The sequence below is a fragment of the Eptesicus fuscus genome, chromosome 10, assembly GCF_027574615.1.
Source record: "Eptesicus fuscus isolate TK198812 chromosome 10, DD_ASM_mEF_20220401, whole genome shotgun sequence".
NCBI lineage: Eukaryota > Metazoa > Chordata > Mammalia > Chiroptera > Vespertilionidae > Eptesicus > Eptesicus fuscus.
Window position 1 is genome coordinate 72,036,817 of NC_072482.1, and position 25,613 is coordinate 72,062,429.

General features: G+C 41.2%; 1 protein-coding gene across 1 annotated transcript in view; it reads right to left on the reverse strand.

Annotated features, from left to right (window-relative positions):
• Positions 1 to 16,560: 16,560 nt before the first annotated feature.
• HECA (hdc homolog, cell cycle regulator) overlaps positions 16,561 to 25,613 on the reverse strand; it is a 45,934-nt gene continuing 36,881 nt past the window's right edge. Inside the window, exons 3-4 of the mRNA XM_054722559.1 lie at positions 22,570 to 22,724; positions 16,561 to 19,837 (exon numbers count right to left, since the gene is read on the reverse strand). Of these exons, the coding sequence (XP_054578534.1) occupies positions 19,673 to 19,837; positions 22,570 to 22,724 (320 nt within the window). The 3' untranslated portion in view covers positions 16,561 to 19,672. The remainder of the gene's footprint in view (positions 19,838 to 22,569; positions 22,725 to 25,613) is intronic.

Consider the following 25,613-nt stretch of genomic DNA (forward strand, 5'->3'; position numbering starts at 1 on the left):
TACAGGTGAATTCATCTCTCTGAGGAGTTCCTTTCTATCATCTTAAATTTTAGAAAGACACAGCTATTGCCTCTCTCTTGAATGTGGACAAATTTGATAACATGTCAGATAGTCATCCCACAAACTAAAGGACTAGCAAAACTAAATCCCAATGGCTGAAGGTTTCCCATCACTTTGTATAAGAGTTTATGAGTTTGAATTAGATAGAGAGAGGAGGCACACTGTTGGTTGTCTTAGTGCATTTGGGCTGCTACAACACGTACCATAGACTAGATGGTTTATAAACAACAGAAATTTATTTCTCACAGTTCTGGAGGCTGGGAAGTCCGAGAGCAAGGTGCCTACAGATTCAATGTTTGGTGAGCACCTGCGCCCTGCTTCATACATGGCCATCTTCTCGCTTGTATCCTCACATGTCAAAAGGGGCAAGAAAGCTCTTGGGGGAACTCTTTTATGGGGCCCTAATCCCATTCATGGGAGCTCCACCCTCGTGACCTTATCATCTCCCAAAGGCCCCATCTCCTAATACCATCACACTGGAGGTTAGGATTTCACATATGAATTTTTGGAAGACACAAACATTCAGGCCATAGCACTGGTTGAGACTCAGCTGTCGGGAGATAGAGGGTAAGTGTGGTGATCATATTTTCTAAATCCCAAGTAGAGGCACCATCTGACAAGGGCTAATGTTCTTATATGAGTAACAAGACAGAACACTAGAAATCAAGACTGACCAGGGGAAGCCAGCATTTAGGTATAAAAAAATACAATTCTGTCACTAGTTCAAGATATTCTAGATTTTTACTAACTTGATTCCAGGATGGGGCTTCAGAGAGTTAGGCTTTTTGATAAGATCGTTTCAAACCAGAGTAACAGAAGGGAAGGACCAGCCTGCGCTCTGGTCCCAGCCTCCACGCTGCTCCCAGATGTGTCTACAGGGAACCAGAGAACTGACTCCTAACCAGCTTATTTTGGACCAGCAGCTTCACTTCTTGACATCTCCACTCTCACAGTCAGAATCCAGAAGCCTCTACTCTGAAACTGCCTGCAAGTAGGGACAGACAGCAGCAGCTGTCACCGCACGGATGATGGGCTTGTGCTGCTGCTTGCCCCCAAAAACTGCCATGAATTGACGATTTGCTTTCCTGCCTGCCCAAACCCACAGCCTCGTCATCACAGAACAGCTTCAGCACGGAACAGGAGTGCCACCTACTGAAGCACTAGAGGTGCAGCCAGCGTCTCGGCCAGCCCAGGCCGGCTTGTCACCCAGCAACAGGACTGAAAACCACCTTTGTATAGCAATTAAGTAGGCCTCATCTTCTGCCAACTTCGGTGATTGTTTACCACGGTTAGGCTGGAAAAGTCTCAAGGAAGTTAATTCAGCTCTGAACAAACGAAACCCAATTGCAATTGGGATCCCGGCTGTATTCCACTCAAACAAGAAGTGGGCAAGCAGCAAATGCAGCTTAACACAGAGCACAGTTATTAAGTACTTATCCTGTATCAGACACCGGGTAGACTCTAGAGCTAAAAGTGGGAATGGACCGACACTAGAGAAACAATAGGAAAATGATACATCTCCATCTGTATTCCACAACTGACAAAATACACTCAAGGAACCCAGCCACAATTTATTGCACAGGAAACATGTCTCAAAGTATAGAACTGGGGATCTGGATTTTCCATTTTTCCCTGGGTTCTATCACCACGGTCACCAAGCTTACATTAAGAAGTCATGATGGATTCTTTAATTTTTTTTTGAGTCACCAATTAACAAATAACGTATGGAATTTTGTGCTCAAAATAGCTGCTTTGCAGGTGTCCAAAGCATCCTTTCAGCCTGCCTCTCAGAAAATGTTGCCAGGACAAACTCTCAAAGTGCTAAGTCCTTTCCCTGGATTCACGAACTCCTCTACAGTGCAAATAGCAAATTTCTGACCATGACCAACAAATTATCTTCTTAAATATTTTTAGTGTCTAATGACATCAGAAAATCTTACAGTATGTACACACATACTTATAGGAGTTAGTAAGTAAACACCCTATCAAGTCAAGAACCCAGCACACGGTGATGTGCTCACACATTTGCAGCTGGGTGACAGAACCTGAACACCCCGAGGGGGCCCCTTCCCTACTGAGAAACCCTGGTGCTTTAGCCACTGTGTATGGCCACCACCCAAGCATATTCTAATGAGCTGTAGAGGTGTGCCTCCTCCTCTCAGAGGAGACCAGGTAAGAACAAATGATAGGAAATGGGCAAAGAAGTATTATATTGGATGCAAGATTTATAGACTTAAAGGAGAAAGCAAATTCACAAACCAAACTAAACTATTTTAGGTACTACTGTGAGAATTATATTTGAGGCCCTGCTAAAGTTTCTGGTGTTTTGTTATGATTTTATCTTGAATACAGTCCTGGTCGGTGGAAACTTAAGGATTATGCATTATTTATATTTTCACACATAAACATACAACCATCATGTTTCCCATCCATCCCTACCCCCTTCTTTTTGCAAGAAGTAGTTTTGAAAGATGTCTCCATTCAATCGTTCAGATACTTACTGATAGAGTTTTCTTATATGCCTTATTCTGTAATTCCCATAATTTAGCTCAAAGGGGGCACTTCGAGCTGCTGTCAGGGGCTACAAATCCACATTCAGCAATTCGGTGAGCTGCTGAGAGAACAGGCATGCACCATGCTGGATATTTCTCAGTACCTTCCACAAAAGACCAAGGCCACTCCAGCTCTCATTCTTGCCAAAACATCAGCAGTATTCTGAGAATAGGCCTTATGGCTTTTCTAGTCTCTTTTTGAGTATACAGACTGGTAAGTACTGGGCAGAACACAGAGGCTGAGTCTCAACTTTCATTCATCTCTCCTTCCCTCCATCCCTCTCCCTCCTGCTCCATCCTTGAAGGTCAGCAAGGAACTGCCAGCTGACCAAGGCAAAAATGCTCAAGGCTTGTGGATAGCCTTGGTAAAAAACAAACATAAAATGAAACAAGATAAATTAACATAACCAAAGATGCTGATATAGGAAGGAAACTTAAAACCAAGTGCCCTTCAGATGAGTGGACAAAAAAGCTGCAATAATTTACACAATGGAAGAAACACTATGCAGCTGGGAAAAAAAGGAGGATCTCTTATCCTCTTATCCTTTATGACAGCATGGATGGACCTGGAGATTATTTTGCTAAGCTAAATAAACCAGTCAGAGAAAGACAAATATCACATTATCTCACTCATATGTAGAATACAATGAACAAAATAAGCTGACAAACAAAATAGATCCAGAGACATGGATGCATGGAAAAGACTGATAGATCTTAGAGGGATGGGACAGAAAGAGATTAACCAAAGAACATATATGCATAGCCCATGGACAGAGACAATAATGCAGTGAAGGGCTGGGGTGGGGTGGGGGCTGAGTGGAGGTGGGTAAAGGGGGTGAGGAATGGGGGACATCTGTAATACTGTCAACAATAAAAAAATTTAAATAAACTGTATTAGGTTATTATGAAGATTTATACAACAATAAAATGTAGAAAAACACAAAAAAAGTAAAGTTCTATGTGATCCCAACAGAGTACCCTTTCCTTGATGATAAGAGAACCAAATGTTTTTTAGAAGTTAAAACTGTTAAGCTTACAGAAGTGCAGACACCAAAACACTACACAACAACAGAAACAACACACAAATAAACTCCTCCAATTCAATCTCTTACTCAGAGCTTCAGTGCCCTCTACATTTCCTGCCCAAGAGTCATCAGCACATTAAACACCTCTAGCGATGGGAATTACTAACTCCCCAACAGCTCATTTGATACTCTGATGATTCTTTTGCATATCTGCCAGAATATGACATAATAATAATAGCTATCATTTGTTAGATATTCTATGTTTTATATGTAATATTGTTTATTCTCAAAATGCTCTGGGAAGATACTAATATTATCCTGTTCTACACATGAGGGAGCTGAGGCTTTGAGATGAACCTGCCCAGGGTCATCCAACAAATAGGAGACAGTGTGGAATTTGAGCCCAGGCTGTCTGACTCCAGAACCTCTCTAAAATATTGGGTTTGCATAGCATAATGATTCCTGCTTCCTCTAACATCCACGGATTAGTCTTTGGTCAACCCCATGGGCCATGAGGGCCTCTAATTCCTCTTCCGTTAGATAGCCGTGGTACTTAGCAGATAGGAGGTGCTGTCTCTTCTCCTCGCTAATCACCCTGGTCCTTCAACATGTGTTATATGACATGGTTTTTAGTTCTCTCACTTTCCAGGCCCTCTACTCTGACATGTTCCATTTGGTCTATGACCCTCTAAAATGTGTTATTCAAATTCTAACATAACCATATGCCTCACCAGTGCACTGTAGAAAGATATGACAGCCACCTGCATTCCAGATTGGCACTGTCCAATACAACTTTCTGCAATAATGGAAATGTTCTATACTTATGCTGTCCTACTCAGTAGCCACAAGCCACTCATGGCTATTGAGTGCTTGAAATGTGACTATGAAACTGAGGAACTAAATTTTTATTTTATTTACCCAATTTCATTTTACAGAGCCACATATGTTTAGTGGCTACATAGTGGAGAGTGTCCTTCTAGATCCTATATTTCTATATCACATCCTGATCCCTTGTTGAATGAAAAGTTCTCAGTAAGTATGTCATCCTCATCCTATAACATGGAGCCGGCTTTGGGGACCTCTGAGCATATTTTACATTTATCTTTGACAAGTGCCACCTCATGATCATTCCAACCTATTAAGATCATTCCAAATGTGATTTTGTCATTCAACGTATTTAGGATCTCTCATGCTTTATAGGCCACCTGCAAGTTGCCTAAGTACACTTGATACATCTTTACAGAATACAGTTAATGATGTAATTGTAATAAATGTGTGTAACATTTATTAGAGTTCGGAGCTGTGCTATGTACTCTATATACATCTCCTCATCTAAACCCAGGATGGTCTGGCTCCACCACTCACATTCATACCTACCAACGAGGCTGCCTTCCACAATGAGGAAACATCCATGCATACGCATGCTTACACACACATACACACACACACACACACACACACACACACACACACACAGAACAACACTAGAAACTTTCTTCCACTTAGACATCAGTTATTAATCTACATTTTGCACCCCATCATTCAGTCACAATTTCCTTGCATCCCAGACAATATTATCACATTCATCAGAATTTATTGAGAATCCTCATCAAATATCTTATTGAAGCACATATTCAGAATGTCTCTAAGCACTACCCTGAACTACATAAGAACCTTCTGGAGACAGCATAGGAACTTAGGCCTGGAAAAGGAGAATTCCAAGAAGCCAAGTTAAGACTAGGTAGCCAGAAGGAATGTTAGATAAACTGACCTCAAGCATGGAGTGACCCTTCCACTCCCTACTCAAAAATACAGAGGGAGCTGATACCATCTCCCTTCAGGTTGCCTATGCTGAAACTACTGACCTGCAGCCGCAGTTGACCAATGTTTTACCGCTATAAGATCTTCCTAGGGTGGTGCTAATGAGCAGCCTTCATCTTACATCCACAGCCCAGGCACATGAACATAGTTACCAAGCAACACAGCTGGAAAAGGAAGTCACCCAAGCCCTAAATGGAAAATTCCACAAGCCTGCCTTTTTCAAAAAGCTCACCCACTTTGTTCCGAGCTTATAAGAGCAGCCAAGAGGACCTTCCTTTCCTCTGTGCTGCCTCCCTTGCGCTCGAGCATAAGCTTAATAAAATCTGCCTGGAAATTTCTCTGGGGCTTCCTCTCAATTTCTATTTTGGGGAACCCAAGAGTCCCAATGCCAGTACAATTTCAGAAATATAATTAGATCCATTTACCCTGATTTGTTCTTGAATTCCTTCTGACTGTTGGAAATATTCAATATGTATTCCTTGCTTAGTAATTCAGTTGGTCAAGGGCACATTCACATGTCCATCAAGAAAAATGTAAAAAACTAAGACATTAACAAAAATGTTATTTCAACAAGCTGTCTAGCTTGTCAAACAGGGTAGAGAGATGCATTTAACATTTAGAACAAAGAACAGTTTGTAATAAAAGGCAAGACTTAAAATGAGAACATTTTTTAAAGATACACATGCTAACAGGATTTTTTTTTTGTCTGTTGCCCCAACTTAAACTCGAGTCCCAAGATGGAATACACGTGACAAAGCACCCTCACATTCTAAAGGGTGAAGCTGGACTGTCTTTGCAGGACTTGCTCAGGAGGTGGCCTCAAACCACCATCTGTCAACTACCTATAGCCTATATTTGAGAAAATTAGAATGATAAAGGACACATTGGTGGGTGAGGATGTCTTTGCAGAGAGCTGTCAGACTGCTGTACAATTCCTGTCTCCTCTCTACCAGAGGGTGTGTAGTAAGAGAAGACTAAAGAGATGGATAGAGAATGACTGCTAAGCATCCAGAGAGATAGAAAGAAAACCAGGTGAGTGCATTGTCATGGAAACCAAGGGAAGTGTTTCAAGAAAAAAGGGAGTGGGCAGCTTTCTCAAGTGCTGCTGAGAGGTTAAGCTAAGGAATGAAAGCATTTATTGTATTTAGCAATAATGGGACATTGGCTTCCTTGATTAGAGCAATTTCTTTAGAGTAGTAAGGGTAAAATTGAGATTGCAATAGGTAAAAAAATCAGCCAGAAAATCCAGACAATTCCTCAAATTAGGCTGTGAAAGGGGAGAGAGAGAAAGACAATCACTGAAGTTAAATGTAAATTCCAGAGAAGAACGTTGAAGATTTTAAGTCAACAGTTAAAATGCTTAAGGAAAATAAACTTGCAGCTCTATATGTACTACATGGATACCATATCCTGGAGTGTAGTGAAACAGTGGGTCTTGAAGTACTATATGTATATACACATAATTTTTTAAATAACCTTTAAAACAAAGGTGAAAGTTCATTTGTTCAAGTCCTGCTTAACAAAAAGTAAAATAAAATAGAAAAGGAACCAATTGATCAGTTAGAATTTGAAATTCCTAAAATATCTGATTTACTAGTATGCAACTGTGAAAGACTCCATCAAGGTTTCTGAGAAGTCCAGGACTGTATCCGCTAAACCAGAGGCCAAACAATTGGCATCATTTAAATGGCCCTGGGTTAATTCAATAAAATTTAATGTATAACCACAGACCTACAGATATGATCTTTGTTGGTTAGATTACTGATAAAGTCAGTCTCAAACGGGTTTCTAAACTGTGCTAATGTAACCACATACAATTAAGAAACTTTGAAATGAACACTTTATATAGTGTTATTTCAATCAACAGAAAATAATTAAGAATACATGTCACTATTGGGAGAGAAAGCAGTGGTTATGGGTTGTGTACTAAGGGAGGCGGTGGGCCATCACACACCAAAAAGGTTAGCTTGTGCTGAATAGGAAGCATTTGATTTCCTCTAGTACCTTAATCCTATTAATGTGCAGCTATTGAAAACTAGAAATGTGGCTTTTAATTTAAATGTTTAAAATTTAATTTGAATAGACACATTTGGCCAGCAGTTACTGTATTGGATGGACCAGCTCTAGAGGCCTCAGTTCTAAGCAATCCTTGTGTCTGTTTCCCTTTCTCTAAGGGGATTGAGAAAGAGGATTTTTAAGGTGCCTTCTATTTCTGACATTCTCTCATTCTAATGTTTCAATCTCAACTACTTAAACAATCTTAAACATGATCACCTTTATGCTAAACATGTGAGAGATATAGTGGTTTTTACCAAAGTCCCAGAACAGAGGTTAGTTCTTATAATCCAGGTATCTTCTTTACTTTTAATATTTTGGTTGTTGACATTCTGAAAGGAATCCCCAGAGAAGCAGGCATCGGAGAGTAAAACCAGGAAGCACAGTATAATGTACACCATAGCACAAGAGGTGACAAGAAAAACTCTCTGAATTCTCCCACAACTAGCTTATTTGAGTCTCTGGTGTGCAGAGCTGCCAGTCCATTCACTGAACAGGTTGCTAATGGGTAAGGCCCTGGATTTGGCATTATGAATACAGGATGTCAAAAACATAGTCCCTGTCCTTGAGGAGAGGATAATCAGTGGTGTTTGCATGGAATCCCATCACAAGGCTTCCAGAGCACAACAGCCTAGCAACTTCTGAGTCCCTCACATCTGAGCAACTTCATGCCCAACAAGATCATCCTTGCTACATGCTGACATTGCAATCCTGAAAACCTCTGTTTTTATCTGGCTCTGACATTGCCCCACCTGTACCTCCCACAGCTGCAAAGTCAGTATTATCTTTGAAGAGTTGAGAGCTTACTTCCTTGGACAACTAGAAATCTGACTCAGAAGTATATACTTTCAAACTGCGTACATCTCCACAGCAGAGAACATGTACTTCAAGACCTGATTTTCTTTCTTTGGGGTTTAATAATAAATTTTGAAATCTTTAGACTCATAATTAATATCTTGTTAACTAAAATTATGTATAAAGCAAGAAAACTAAGTGCCAAAGTACTTGCTCCAACCTTAACAGAGGCAATTCTAGTAACAAACGCCTTCAACTTGACTATTTTAAACAGAATCCTTCTTAGATAAAATCATCTCTTTTGAATTTTTTAACTTCGCAATTCTGAATAAGCTTTCTTGCACAGCTTAGATGATTTGCTAGAGATATTTTCTTAAAATTTGCACATCAGCTTGAAGAGAAATCATAGTTTTTAGCAACAGAAACAGAATATGCCTATAACCTCCTTTGCAGTGTTTTTACCCCAAAAGTTATAATAAAACATTAGTACATCTTACAATAAGCATCATTGTAAATGCTTAATGTCGAAATCCCAATTTCAAGAGTCAGAACCACAGCCCATATCCCGCCTACATAGACACCAGATTAAAGACATCTAGAAAATGATGGCGATTCCAACTCAATTCTTCAAAAAGCTCTTGCTCCCCTGCACAAGTACCACATATGCATTAGTAAACCTGACAAAAATGTCAATGAGAGCATTGCCAGGAGTGAAATTTCTCTTCTGAACTTTTTCAATCTAATACAATTCTTCTTAACCTAAAAACGCAAACCTTATAGTCAAAGGCTTTGTTATACTTCCAATTAGTTCTTTTAAAAAAGAATCTACATTTAAAATTTCAGTGCTAGGATAGAAGATCACAGATGAACACAGTAATTCTCAGCAAGAACTATTTTAGGTGCATATACCTCAAGCAGACTTGTCACCTCTCATGGAATGCTGACACTTCAAAAGTAGAATCTGGCAACATTTTAAAAGATGTTCTCAGCAACTGAAGATGCTCAGCCCTTTGAACAAATAATCATGGCCCCCTTTAGCTCCTATCCCTGCACATAGTATGTGCTCAATAAATGCTAAACTGAAGAGCATTTACCACATCAAGCCTGACATGAGACAGACAGTCACAGCTGCCTCACACCAAAGAGCAAAGGCATCTGGGATAGCTGCTATTTTTTAAATTTGGAAATAAATGGAATCATCACTGATTTGCTCACTTCAATCAACCCGCGTGTCTATTTCTCACTGGACAGTTTATAAATACACTTAGCCTATTAATTCATTTAAACCTCACTTAAGACTATTAGAAAGTTGTACTTGTGTTTTCATGCCATAACAAAAGCATGACCTACATACAGGTTAAGTGATTTCCCTGAGTGGGTCAGAGGCACAGCGGAAACCCAGGCCTCCTACCTGGGACCAGCACTCTGGCCAGGTTCTGGGCCCTTGTTGGCTGCTGAGTTCAGATGCCTTGCAGGGCTTCCTGGCCCTGAAGCATTTCAGCAGGTACAACTTGCCACCTAGAACCACCGCCCCCCCGCCCCCCCCCCCCCCCCCCCCTCAGGCTGGTTCTGGCCAGAAGCAGCACACACTAACAACTCAAGGGCCTCCTCCTGGCCCGCGGAGAGTGAGGCGACATTTCCATCGCATTCCACGTGTTAGCCCTTGTGACATTCACGGCACTATGTCAGGAATGCGGCTGCCATCCTTCATGCGCATTCTTCAGGGTAAAAACACAACAACGACAACACATACACACACAACAAAAACCCAGCCACTACCACGCAACTTGTGGGCAGCCGCTTGTTTGGGCCACCAAGGGGAAGAGAGGGATCATCCTTCACAACCTTTCCAAGCCGCCCTCCTGAGTGCGATTGCACCTGCTTGGCCTTCTCCCAGCCTCCTCACCTGAGCGCTGCACTGCGTCCTGGTTTCACCTGGCCTCGCAGGCCCACGGAGGGGGAATGTGGAGGAAGCCGACGGTTCGAAAGCAGAAATTCCACAGTTGGGTTTAGAAGATGCTCACAGCGCTTCCCGAAGAACCGAGAGCTGGTGGGAGTGGAGAAGCAGCGGACCTTTCGCATGCTCACCTGCCGAGCGTGGGTCTCCCCCAGCTGCTGGGCTGGCCCACGGGGCGGTGGTGGGACCGAACCGGGCCTGGGCCTGCGGGGGAAGCCGCACTGGCTGCCCAGCGCCTGCGCGAGGCCACGGAGGGGGGCGGGACGGGGGAGGCACCGCCCACGGAGCAGCCCGGGTGGGGAAGATGCACCTGCGGGACAGGCACGTCCTGCCAGAGAGGGTGGGCCGATGGACGGTGGTGTCTACAGTGGACCAGGTGGCAATCAAGTCTGAGATGATTGGCCACTACCTTGGCGACTTCTCCATCACCTACAACAAGCCGGTGAAGCTTGGCCAGCCGGGCAAACAGAGCCAGCCCTCTCCTTCTGCTTCATCCCCCTCAAGTAGCCAAGAAAAGCACAGAGTTCTCTTAAAAAAAAAAAAAAAAAAAAAATGGCCCTGGCCGGTGTGGCTCAGTTGATTGGGTGTCGTCCTACGCACCACAGGTTGCCTGTTCGATTCCTGGTCAGGGCATCACTCTTTCTCCCTCTCCCTCTCCTTTCTCTCTAAAAATCAATAACAATATTTTTAAAAAGTGTTCACAGCTATTAGATGGTCAGCTTTCTGAAGAGTGACATAAGACCCCTAGTATTACAGACGCTGCAGGTTTTCAGGAGCCTTTAGTAAGAAGCCCCCAGGAGAGCTGCCTCAGGATTACCACTGGGTGAGGCTCCAGACCTTGAGCCCTAGCTGCTGATGTGTGTGCTGCCGAGCCACTTTCCCCTCCCCATCTGTGAAACAAATGTGTTGTCAGACAATATCTAAGGTCCTTTCTGGCCTAACTTTATAAGAGTGCTTTCTGAAATAAAATACATGATCATAACCAGGCACATTTTCAGCACCTACTCCATGCCAGGGATTGTACTAAGCACTTTACTTACATTACTTCACTTATACCTTAATAATACCAATACCCACAGGTAGACAGTCTTAATATTTACAGATGAGGAAAGTGATCATTAGAGAGCTCGAGCAGTGGCAATCTCCCTCAATTGACCTTTGCGTACCCAATCCAGCACATGCACTGACTCTAATTCGTTTTGTAAAACTGCAGTGTGATGAACGACCTCAGTTCACAAATTCTGGTGGCTGGTGGCCTCATTATGGGGCAGGGTCTGTCTGCATTCGGTTTTCCCCAGCAAAGTTTGTGTGCTTACCAAAATTAATTGTTCGTTCCCAAACTTGTTTATGCCAGTTACACTTGTCACTGCAATGATGAAATTTAATAAGAATAATTATAAAAAGACAACACTATTTCAATAACTCAGGAGGATGTCTTCAAAAGATAAGGCAAATTATACACACATAAAAATGTTGTTGACTGAAACATAGGGGATATAAGAGTAAACAATTAGGGGACAAAAATCCCAAAATTCTAGAAATTTTTTATATGCATATTGTTTCTCCCAAAATTCTAGAGTTTATATATATATATATATATATATATATATATATATATATATATATATATGTATATATACTAGAGGCCTGGTGCACGACATTCGTACACTGGTGGGGGACAGTCCCTCAGCCTGGCCTGCGCCCTCTTGCAGTCTGATCTTTAGTGCTGTCGCAGAGGCAGGAGAGGCTCCCACCACCACCACTGCGCTCACCAGCTGTGAGCCCACTGGCGAGCCCAGCTGCTGGCTAAGCAGCACTCCCCCTGTGGGAGCGCACTGACCACCAGGGGGCAGCTCCTACATTGAGCATCTGCCCCCTGGTGGTCAATGCATGTAATAGCGACTGGTTGTTCTGCCATTCGGTCAATTTGCATATTAGCCTTTTATTATATAAGTGTGTGTGTGTGTGTGTGTGTGTGTGTGTATATAATTTCTGGTGCATCTTTAAGTTCTGTTTGTTTTAAAGAGAATCTATGGAAAGTACTGTTGAAGAATGCATTACAAAAGGGGGTTTGCAATAAAGGTACATGGTCCTACAACTGCAGGTATCACACATTAAAACAAAAAAAGAACCAAACTGTCCAATATATGTGAATTCCTGAGTTAAATTTAAATAAAATGTTTATGGTATATAAATCATCCCGGGGGAAGGGTGTCACAATAGATTCATAAGCATTTCACCTAAATGGAATCATACAGTATATACTCTTTTTTCCCTCGGGCTCCTTTCACTTCAGTGTCATTGTTTTGAGATTCATCCATGTTGTTGCCAGTATCAATAGTGTATTCTTTTTTATTGCCTAGTAGTATTCTACTGTACAGATATTCCTTTTTTCTTTTTTGTTCATCCATTGTCCTGTTGATGGACATGAAGGTTGTTTCCGTTTTGGGCTATAACAAGATAAAGCTGCTACAAACATTCATGAACAAGTCTTCCTGAAACATGTTTTCGTTTTTTCCCAGGTAAATACAGAGAGGTGGCATGGCTGGGTCATCTGATAGATATATGTTTTTGTGAAGCTGCCACCTGATTTCCAGTGGCAATGTATGAGAGCTCATTACTTCACATCATTGCGAGCAATTGGTATTGTCTTTTTTAAACGTTAGTCCTTCTAACAGGTGTGTAGTGGTATTGCATTGTGGTTTTAATTTACATTTCCCTAACGACTAATGATGTTGAGTATCTTATCATGTGTTGTGTTCATTTGTCTTATTCTGGGGGGGTGGTGAAATCTCTTCGAATATTTTGCCCATTTTTTAAGCAGGTCATTTGTTCTCTTATGAATTCTCTTTACACTTTTGTCAAATATCAATTGGCCATACATGTAAGTGTGGATCTACTTCTGGTCTCTATCTTGCTGTTGATCAACTTACCCATCTGTGTGCCAACCGTAGGCATCTATTTTTTTAACTAACTTTTTAAATTTACTGACCAACTCATGTCTGAGTTTGTCAGGAGACTTTTACTGCATTCTAGTGGTTAAGAAACTTGATGCAACAGGAAAGGCAGGAGGACAAGGTAGGAAAGAGAGATGGCCAGGTACAGAAAAGAGAAAGCAAAAGTATCACACAGGAAAAGGACTAGAAAAAGTAGGCACTTTTTAAAAAATGGCATTTCCCAACTCTGTCATCACCAAAGACCACCACCACCACCTAAGATGACCCTAACCAGTTTTGAAAGGTTATGTCTATAAAATAAACAGCATTTATTAGGTCATAATTCATTTGTGTTCTCATATATTATTCATCAAAGGCATATGCTACTGCCAGTGTTTCTGAGCAGTATGAGATAACCAAGGTTGCTTTAACTCCTGCCAAAAATAAACTGACCTTTTAGATATCCTGTGCAGCCTTGTGGTGGGCAATGTTATGTGATCTCTATTAAGCTTTTTGAAATATTCACAACAGCCCCCACAACTCCCACCATCCGCTCCTGCCCAAACCACTCTCTTTTTAGAGCCATGGGAGATAAACCCGAGCCGAGGGGCTTCACCTTTTCTTCCTTCATCAACCACTTGCTGTGTCATCAGAACTTCAGAAAAATATATGAATTGTTAATATGATGAAAATAATAAGAAGATGTAAAGCACTGATTGCCAAGCCATGGTTTTGAAATAACTCGGAATATCACTAATCATTAGCCCAAAAGATAGCCCCTAAAAACCATGAAAAAAAATTAATTCTCTAAAAGAAACCTGTAACCAGCACTTTTTTCCCCTAAGGTTGTGTGGAATTTCAAATAAACACTAACCAGGTTTAACAACTCAAAAAAGTCTGGGATACCAGACCTTCAGACAAGATAGTAAGAAACTGAAAATGAAACACTCCAAGCTATTTGAAAAGTTAGTCAAAAAGGAAAACCCTGTACAAATTAGATAGATTAATGCTATCAAATATGACGGCTTGACATGTCTGAATCTAAAAACATCTCAAAGTCAGATCCCAAGGTGAATAAAATGGATTCTTAATGTAGACTGTTGAAATGTCACCTTGCAGCCACAGTTCTCAAACAATGATCTTAACAAAAGGGAAGAGATGTCAACAAATTAATGCGTGAAAAAGGATAGACAATTATTGATTTCAAATATTATTTTTCTTTTAGTTGTTTTGTTGTTTGTTTTTCTTAAAAATAAGGCTTACTTTCAAAAGTGCATGTCACCCTCATGCAGGGGCCCCAGCAAGCATTCTCAGAATTACTTGCATTTTAGCACCTGGGCTGCTATACCTTTTAAGTTTACTGCCTTGTCAAAACAAGCCCAAAGTCATCTCTCAATTGAAAACAATGTACCCATTCGTTGATCTCATTTTGAGGAAGGTCTAGGAGGGGAAATCCAGACTTAATTCCCAGCTAGCCATTAACTTCATGAACTTATTATTTAGATTTAAGTTCTCTGGGCCTTAGTTTCTCTCTAAAATGAGTTCGTTAATGAAATTTAACAAACATATATTATTCTGAATACAACAAAAACATAGCTGTTGCTCTAAATTCTGGCATCTCTAAATTCTGTGGCGATTATGGCTATGACTTTCCCACTATTAGGTTTATGGGGAATGTAATTAGGTTGTTCTAAATTTGATTTTAAGATATGATCTACATGTTCAATCAGGTGTATCAGACCCATTGGCATGGGGTCCATCACCAGGAAATGGTGTGTGGTGGCCGATCCCATTTGAACCCCGACAAATGGAGTCAGTGTTGTTAAACTGAACTCCGTGAGACAAAGTGCTTTGTTAATTTTCATTTTTACTCTCCCTGAGGCATACCAATAGCAGATCAAGCTTATATAAAGTAATTATCACAATCCTACAGGCTGTCATTAGAAGAAAAATATGCCTTAAAAATACATTATTTCCACTGTACAGTACCACTGTATAGCACTTTACTATCTTCAAAGATATTTCACACTTATTAGATAAGGTTTATCTCAGGTATGGAGAGCTGAGAGAACATGAAACAAACCAAAGCTCAAGGTAAGCTTTTTTCCTTCCAAAATTTAACTCCTTATTACTAAAGAAACAGTGTGGTCTACATAATTAGTGATCTAATTGCTGCCAAATTTAAGTCAAAACAATATTAGCAAGATTTTAAGAAATGGAAACTACTGACAACAAATCAGATTTTTCTTCCATTAAACTTAATTCTTAACAATTACTGTTTAACTTTGTTTTTTCTCTCTACTACAGTAAGAATTATTCTTTCCTTGCAACTGCATGGGAATTTTGTTGGCATAAATTATACTAGCAGAAATCACAACATCCCAAGTCTATGAGCCCTTAAATGGAACAAAATGCATGCCTCAGATGTCGGAAGCAAGTAAGTGGAAAGACAGGCTTTGAATTCACTGGCAGACTGGGCTCTCTCCTCACCCACATTTCCACATCTTATCCTGTGTTCTAATGATCGTGTGCATTTCAACCCATTGGCTGAGAATATTTTAAATGAAGGGCAACAACATGAATGAACCTAGATATTATTGTGGAAGTGAAATAAGTCAGCCAGAGAAAAACAAATAACATATGATTTCACTTATGTGTGGAATCTAAAACACACACACACACACACACACACACACAACAACAACAACAACAACAAATGAATAAAGAAAATGAAACAGACCCACAGATACAGATATAAGGCTAATGTTGCAAAGGGGATGGGGCTGTAGAGGGCTGTCTGAAAAGGAAAACAAACAAAAACTTTCTGAGCATATATCTAGGCTTTAAAATATACTTGCTGAATGTTACTGAATGTTTCAGTAACTGGTTAGGGCTCAAAAAAGAAGTGAGGAGTCAAGGAGATTTGAAAGATAAGCTACACTTGATCAAAGTGCATAAAGTCAGCAAGAAGTTTAATTACAATTCAGTTTCCATTTTCTTATCATGAAAAAGCATATGACCAAATCTTTTCATTACGAAAAATGTTACAGGCCTAGGAACCAAGGAAAACATCTGTAGAATAGGATTACCTATCTATTCAATAGAATTCCCTATAACCAGAACAATAATTTTAGTTTATGCATAGGGAATCAACTGTTATACAGAATGCTTATTTTATTGCAAAGGGAGCTTACCACGTTGTGACAAACCACTTTCAAACAGCATAAAAAGGTCAGTTTTTATTAGCCGCAGTAGTGACTGTGAAATGGTTACCTGAATGGTGAACAAAACCTCAGAAAGTCTTCTCCGCTACTTTTTCTGTTAACAATTCCAAGCTCAAAAAATAAAGTGACACAGTGTAAGTTTCTAAAGCTTTATTATTTTTATTACATACATTTCACAAACAGAAACCTTCTACCATCACATACAATTCCATAGCCAAATATTCCAATTTTACCAACTTTCTTGAACTATTTACACTGTCTTCCCTCCACAAAAGTGCAATCCAAGACATCTTGACAAGAAAACATTTTAGCTGGTTTTAAAGATGTCCATCCATTATGTTTTCTTTCAATTACCTGGAAGGGTAATAAAGTCAACAAGACATGGAGATGAGCTGAGTTAGGCAGCATCAGGTTATAACCAAATCTCCAACTAAAATTACTCCACAGCTGCTACCATGAGTCTAATGAAAAAAGCAATCTAGAGTTACTGACCTGGCAAAGGAGAACAGAGGGGAAGTTAAGAAGTGGTCTTATAGGAAAAAATGAAAGATTTCAGCAGGTTAGTTTTGGTGGTCTAGTCAGTTATGTATCAGTTTATCTATTAGTTTTAGGGTTTAAACAACTAATAATATTCTTTTCTGATTAATTAACTTCCCCAAAACAGATATGAAAATACTTTTTACTCTGAAAATGAACTTTTTTTTAATAAAAACTATAAAATAAAGACTGGGGGAAAGCTCTTTCTTAATTAGAGTGGAATAACTGACCCCACTCCCCAGTTTCATGCCAATGTCTCTTTTCAGGTAAAAACCCAGTATATTAAGTGCTTCAGATGCAACCAGAAGAAAGTGGAGAACTGAGCTGGTCTGAAGAGAAAATGATGAGACCATCAGAAATAGTTTTCTCACTAAACTAAAGTAGATAATTGTGTTTGTTCAAGGTGTATAACTCTTAAAAATAAGTGATAAAAAAGTTAGAGCAGATGACAAATTGCTTTGAAATTATAAGTCACTGTGAGTGATCCAGACTATTGAGCACTATTCATCAGAAAAACAGAAGATGGATCTCTTGGGTGACTAATACCTTTTAATATCCAAACCACAACAAAAATAATCATCTTTTTGACATATTCCAATTTCCATCAAGGTACTCAGAGCAAAGTAGTTTGAGAAAGCATGGGGAAAATATTAAGGTCAGCAGGTTTCCAAATTAAGTTTTATTCTCTATATTATTGTATAATTAATTATATTTTATTCTCAAATCAACAAAATTTTCCATTTTAGACAGGAATGCAATGCCTTGAAGGCCAAAGATATCCTCAGATAGGATACCTATCTATGCCTCTCCTTTTGTGTAACTGCAGCATCCATAGGGTCCTAACTTTTTCATCAAAATAAAGGTCAAAAGTAAGTTTTACCTAATTATGTCATACTTATTTTTTAGGGAGTAGAAAACAATCTAAGGAGAAAATAACGAATGCAGTAGACAAAACACTCAGAGCAGTTTTACACTGAGGAACTTGCTTAATGGAATCTATACATAAACCTTAAGTTTGAGAACAATACTAGCAGATTTCTCTACAAAAATTTAGGTGTGTTAAAGAACAGCACTACAAATACTTTACTATTCGTTTTAAATTCACAGGTAAAAGCCAAATGGTGCTCGAAAGACAAGAGAAACTTTTGTACTTGGGTACATGAGAATCGACAGGGAAACAGTTAACCCACAATCACAGATCTGTGTATTACAGACAAATTTGCAAAGGTTATGTCCTATAGACCTGTTTCAGTTGCATCAAATGCTCTCAGACCAAGGATGATTTTCTGCTTCTTATTGGCATTGAGCAGTTCCCCCACTGTGAAACACTTTTCAGATCATCAAAGACCAAACCAGATGCAGTAAACTGAATTACAATCATCCAAACTGAAAGATGGAGACTATTAACATGTGGGTTCTTTTTAAGGCTGCGTTGTTTCAAACAAAACATCAAATGTTGCATGTAGAACTGAAGCTCACTTGCAATAATGCCTGAACACTTCTGAGAGGAAAAACAACTGTTTATCTGAGGGGACAAAATAAAGACATACTAGTAGAGTATCATCTTTTTTCACCAACGGAAAGGTATCATAGAGATCTTCCGAATGATCTATTTTCAAACATATTGTTATCCCTTAAATTCAGTGATTTTTCCAAAATGAAATACACTTAAAACAGAAATGTTAAAATTATTCTTTTCCTCATACCCTCACAAATAATGTTTTCCTTTCCTTCCTAGGGCCAAATTTTTGATTTTGCAAACTCAGCATTAAATGGGTAAAACGTCACTGTCAGCAATTTGGGGGAAGAGAAATGTGGCCATGAGTGGTTCCCAGAATTACCAGTAAGGTCTGTGGCTGTGAGATTTACCTGTGAGAAGGGTCTGGCATGAAATGGCACTTCAACAGTACAACCTTCATATATCAGTGCTGCCCAAATCATGTTATTATTCATGCATTCTCCTTGGGAGCTAATGTGACCAAATTCAAATTACAGTTTTCTACCTTTTTGCCCTCTTAAATCCATGTGCATCAAATTCATTTAGTATATTCTCACTGCTATAGGTCAGCTTTACCTAAAAATATGTGCAATACCAATAGCTCTCATATGTCTCATAATTTGGATATTATTTTCAGTATGAAAACTGACTATGAAACTAGAAGAGTGATGGAAATAGCCCTCATGTTGACTTTCAGATAATCTGTCAATGAGTGTAAACTGCACGTCAAAGTGCGCTGCAGAAGCTAAACATGAGGGACTGACACACCATCAGCTCCAGGCACAGACTTACATTCACCTGTCACATGTTTTCCCACGGCCCAGAGATCTAAAGCAGGTCTTTAAACGGTTGACTTTGAGTAAGAGTACGCTCCCAAGTCCTACCAAACTCTCGGTTTAGAACCACCTAATTCCTTTCTTAAACTCAGCCCATCCTCCCCACCACCTTAAAAGCTGCAAGGGAGACTCTTTGTGATAGGGAACCAATACCCCAACTCACAGGACTGCGCATGCGGCACTGGCCAGGACCACAGACCGGCACTCGGGAGTCAGGGGAGGGCAGGGGCAGCCCATTTTAGTGGCAGACCACGTACACAAAGGAACTTGCCTTTAAGTTAGAAAAGAAATTAACATCACAGAATGTTTCCCTAGAAAAGATATGTAATAAAGTAATAGTGTCGATAAAAGAGCTATTACCAAAGCAAAGCTTTCATCAATAAGCTTCCAGAACTTTAAAGGAGGAAAATGGCTTCACAAAATGGTAGTCCAGGTTGCCACAGTGTGGACACTGCTGGACGTTGCTGTACTCGGAGAAGTACTGCATCCCGATCCGCACGTCGATCACGGGCTTCCCGCAGTGCTTACAGTTCAGCCGGGCCTGGGGGGGGAAACACAGGCACGTGAGCCGCCACACCCTTCTGCCTCCCACACCTGCCCAAGTCATCTGACCCCAAAGGCAAGACTGTTAACAGCCGAGAAACTGACCCTGAGTTTAGTGCCGTATCCTTTCTATTACCAAAAACAGGATAGGCAAAGCAGGAGATAAGCATGAGACCTACGTGTATTCAGGTACTCATTAGTCTGAAAGATTAACTCTGATTTCTCTCCCGATATGTCCACCGCTTACAAGAAAATGTAAACTTGTACTGCCCTAAATTTCTCCATTAAAGTCTCCAACCACAGGACATGCCTTCTTCCCCCTCGATTTCAAAGAGTGGCTGAGGCTGACTTCCCCCACCCAAAACTGCGTAAACTTCTTTGAAGATTCTAAGTTTATTTTTAAAATTCATATACACGTTTCACTCTACTCCTGGCTATATTTGCATTTTCTCTGTATAAGAATATAATTTCCCTAAAACGCTAAAGTAGAAGAAACAATCCAGGAAGCAGTGCTGGATTTATCCTGAGGCTTCTGGAACCCACCAGGCACAGTAAGTATATCTTCATTCACGCCCAGGCCTCTCTCGCGGCAAATACCAGAGGTTTTCACCAACAGGCCTTAAGTGAATAACCAGAAATGATAAATACAACAGGCTCTCAATTTAGATTCATTCCAAAAATGTAATAGAAAAGTATAACCTCATTTTGTCCCTGAAATACTCCTGGTGAGGTGGGTAGAATGCTGTGAATTTTTAGATGGAACCTGAAGTACGCAGGGGTAAAGTGACACGCCCAAGACCATACAGGTAGGAAGCAGAAAGGCTGAGATTTGAACCCAAGCAGCTTAAATCAGAGCCCACGCTCCGAGCCACTAGGTGGACTACCTTTCTCTCACCTGAGATAACCTCCTTCTTAACTGACTAATCTCTTTGAGCAACAGTAAGTACTGGTGAGGTTCCGGGCACATCTTCCTCTAACTTGTTATTCCTTTCTAATAACTAATCGTTGCTTATGTCTGGCTCAAAGTCTGACTGGAACACTTCCCTTGATTCCTTAGTCATGTCTAACTCTTACACCTTCACGGTGACTACAGTTCCTTGATTTTTTAAAAGCCAAACAGCAATCAAATGTATTTCGGTAGGCAGGCGGGCGGAAAATAAAAGTCTGGGCTTAAATTGTTTTACGGAAGAAAGAGACAGTAAGTCCAACAGGTTGGGTGTGCAGAAGGCCATCCTGCTTTTCTCCAAGGTAAGGAAATGACCCCACTGCCTGTCAGTGGTGCACTAGAAAGAGCGCCAGCCTGGGAGGTACGGGTTTTACTCGTCGCTCTGACGCATTTGTGTAAAACCTTCTCCTTTTCCAGGCCTCCGTTATCTGTGGGAAACAAGGAGGCTGGACGAGATCCCCCAGGTCCTTCCAAGCGATAACGTGCTATGAATTACAGGCCCAACCATGCTTTTATTTCCTTGTTTCTCTAAAAGACAGAGAAACAAGGTGTTTCTCTCTGGTGTGTGTGTGTGAAGAGAGAGGAGCCACTTCCTTTTGTTTCTCTCACCTCGTGAGCTGGCATAAGGCCCAGTGCGTACTATAAACTGCTACCGTGGATAACCGATAGACTGTAATATCTCATTTCTAAGGCCAAGTTTTAAACAGAATAGAATAGCATTAAAGTAGTCAATTGTGGAATTAAATGACAGGCTATGGATGGCCATTTAGTCTCTCATGGCCCTGTTTTGCCTTTAAGGTCACTAGTATAGACAAAGTACAGGTGAAAATACCGACTCTGCCAACATTTTAATTCAACCGACACAGGGTATCTTCTGAATAAACTGCAAATAGTCAGGATATTCTCTTCACAAAAATCAAAGCTTGCTAACGATACAAAACTATGTAGTACACTAATAAAGTGTTTATCGCTTTATTAAAAGCCAGGCGTGGCCACTGAAGAGTGATAGAAAACATCTCTCCGACCCACGAAGATCAAGGAATTACACAACAAGAGCTTGTTTTTTCCAAGCACTTGGAAATAAACCAAGGTATTTCCAAGGATTTTGTTATCTCCTGTGTTTCTATGGACTTATTGAATGTTTCCGCATGTTACTACTTCCCCGTTTTGCTGGTGACAGCGAAATGTCAGATGCTCTCTGAGCAGTGCTAACTTGCCTCTTTCACGTCAACCTCAAACACCTTACAAGGCAGGCAGGTCCTGGGTAACTGTACTGGTCTCACAGGAAGGAAACTAAAAGGAAATCCTGTCTATTACAAAAAGTGAAGCTTTCTTCTTCCTTTTAAATGAAACTCTGCTTATTAAAAACTCAGTACATGTTAACTATATAAAACATGAGAAAATAGAAGCAAGCAAAAAGAAAACTAAAGAACCGCTCAGCATCCCACATCCAGAAACCAGATGATAACTAGATAGCAGATTCCTTTTTATGTTCATTTTTGACCAATGGGATCATTTATAATCCTTAGAATTTTTTAACTTAAAATACTGAAAACATTTCCCACATACTTAATCACTACTCTACAATATCCCTTTCTGTGACTGCATAGTCCAGTGACCACTGCAGCACATCCACCACCACTGCTGGACTCTGGGGGAAGTCTCAAACGCTCACTCCTAAAGCACCTTCCCCAGGCCGTCCGCCTCCCCACTGTAACGGCAATGCTGGCTCTGACTCCTCCATGTTCACCACCAGTGCTCGTTCTGTGGGGGTCAATACCAACCTGACAGCACGGAGAGGCGGCCAGGATGTCGTAGGTATACATGGTGCCCAGCTGGTGCCAGCTGCCGTCCCACCGCGACTTGCACTTGATGCAGATGATCTTGTGAACCCCTTCCAGGCAGTCCACGCACACCGCGTACAGGTGCATGAGTCTCCCTGTGCACAGAGACACAATGCTGAGGTGGCCGTCAAGGAATTCCCCTTTTGTCTCCAAAGGGGGTTAAAAATTGGTGCATCTATCAATTATAAGCAAACATTTTATCATTTGGATAAATACAAAAAGCAAAGTAGATATCACATGTCCCCAAAGTTGTCCTTTTAGAAAAATGATCAATTCCAACTACTGTCAATGGAGCATGTACTTTAAGTTCAATATTTAAGTTTAAATATTGCTTCAATTCACTTTTCCAAAACAAATGCTGCCAGATTGCCAATACGGACATCCAAACTCGAATGACCAAGCCTCAGGTGCTCAGAACCAGCCTGTGGCCAACAGGACTTTCTGCACAAAAGCCTACAGGTGGCACACAGAGACTGGACCAGCAATACTGGTCTGTAGTCCTGGGCTCTCTCATCCGTTAACAAGTCCCATGATAAAGTCAAAAGTCGGTCCTGGCATTGGGAGCCCAGAATTATACCACAGCCAAAATTGCTATGTTAACTGTCCTTGTCCCCAAAATTACTCAGCCATCACCACATCTAATTTAGGAACCAGAATTATATCTTACTTGTAAGTGGTGTTTTAAAATGAGTTCAATGTCTTGTTATTTACTGGGCTCTTAAAAGTCACATCCCCATTCCTCCATTAGTTATTAACACCTAAAAAACAATGCCACCCAGTTTATATGGAAGGCTTAGGTTAGGGTTCAATCATTGGTAAAGAGTCAGAATGCACAGGATCTGCTGGAGTGATGAGTAACAGCAACAATGCTGCTCTCTGTGTGGGGATCAGGAAGTTCCACTGTGCTAGAAACTACCATCAGGAGCACACCAGATCCTAAGTGGCTTCTTATTCAAAACTAGAGGCCCGGTGCATGAAAATTCATGCACTGGGGGGGGTCCCTCAGACCAGCCTGCCCCCTCTCACAGTCCAGGAGCCCTCAGGGGATGTCCTGCTGGGAGCAGGCCCAAGCCACAGTCTGGCCTCCCTCTGCAGGAGGCAACTGGGCAATCGGGAAGGCAACGCCCCTATCACACGGCGGCTGCCTGAGCCTTGGCCCTTGCAGCCACCGAGGCCCTCGCAGTAGCAGCCGCCATCCGTGGCTTGCCTGAGCCTCGGGCAGGCCCTGGCAGCGGCAGCCACCATCCGGGCTTGCCTGAGCCCCGGGCAGCTGCTGCGGCTTTGTCCAGAAGACATCCACTCTAATTAGCATATTACCCTTTTATTAGTATAGATGTGCTGTTCGCTGCCTTCAGCCAGACCATGGCCCATCACTCCTCGGTGCTAAGGACCAGCGTGCTCCTTAAACTGGAGAAGGGTGTACAGTTCTTCAGAGATATCTTTTACATCATTTTGTCTCCTCTTTGAGGACTAGGTCTTACTCATCCTTGTAGGCTGAGTCTAGCATAGTGCCTGAAATGTGGAAAGCACTCCACAATTGTATGTTGAATGAATGGATGGGGCTTATCAATAGCCAAAGACAATATAACCTTGAGGGCCTCCATGTCAAAAATAGGAAGGATGGTGCAAGCTTCGGGCAATACTATCCACCTCTGCTCTAGGGCAGTGGTCGGCAAACTCATTAGTCAACAGAGCCAAATATCAACAGTACAACGATTGAAATTTCTTTTGAGAGCCAGATTTTTTAAACTTAAACTTCTTCTAACGCCACTTCTTCAAAATAGACTCGCCCAGGCCATGGTATTTTGTGGAAGAGCCACACTCAAGGGGCCAAAGAGCTGCATGTGGCTCGAGAGCCAGTTTGCCGACCACGGCTCTAGGGCACTGAAAATAAAAGGCCGCACATACCATTCCCACTCAGAGTGGCCCGGGGACATTTCAGGATGTTAATTCAAGCATCCAAAAGATACTAGATAACACTTCATTCTTTTTCCCTCCTGGACTTACTGTAATTCTCAACTATTCAGACATGCAGGCAGCTGCTAGGAAGGGTTGGGGCAGGGACAGACAAAGGTCAGGTGTTGGTAGCAATGACCCTAATGAAGAGGTTGACAGCGAGCTTTTGCTGAGGGCTTACCAAGGGTCTGGCACTGTGCTATGAGGCTACCTGAAGCACTGCACTTAACCTTCACAGCAACACTATAAAGAAGCTATTATTGTTATTCCCATTCAGAGAGGAGGAAGTGAAACTGAGCGAGTTTGAGTAGCTTGCCCGCCTTCATAAAGATAATGAGCAGCAAAGTCCAGACTTCAATTCATATCTGCCCGACTCTTAACCTCTAGACAAACTCCTGGTGTGGACTGAGCCTCTGGATTTGTTTCAGTTACTATTATACATTGTCCTAGATACAGAGAGGTTTACATTTCTGAACTCTAGGGTTGTGAGATCAAGCAGAAAGTGGAGATTCCTGAAAGGACAGTCACCTGTGGTTCTAAGTGGAAAAGAAGTACAATAAAAACTTCCTCATTAGATCAATCTTAATAAATATTCAAGTCAAACAAAAATACCTAATCAGAGGAAGAGTCAGTGAACGGAGGCTGGAGCCAGAGGCTGGGGAGGGCAGTGAGGGGTAGAGGACATGGAGACGGGGTGACCATCCATACAGCCAGCACTGAAAATAAGTTATTTCAGCAGCATATAATCAGCTGCAGCCAGGAATCTGTGGCCTGGAGCGTGGCCTTTCTATTGGAGTTGAAAATGCTGTGGGGAATACATGGCCGGGACTCGGATGGCAGAAATGATTTACACTAGTTTGCTACAGAAAGGACTGCATGGACTTCTCCGAGATGTGACAATAACAACACTGGCACATGTCAAGGCTCCACAAAGAACACGACAGACATGACAGAGCTCTTTATTATAGCTTGAAAGTGCATCTACAACATGTTCTCCATCTAACGCTACTCATTCTCCACTCTAGAAC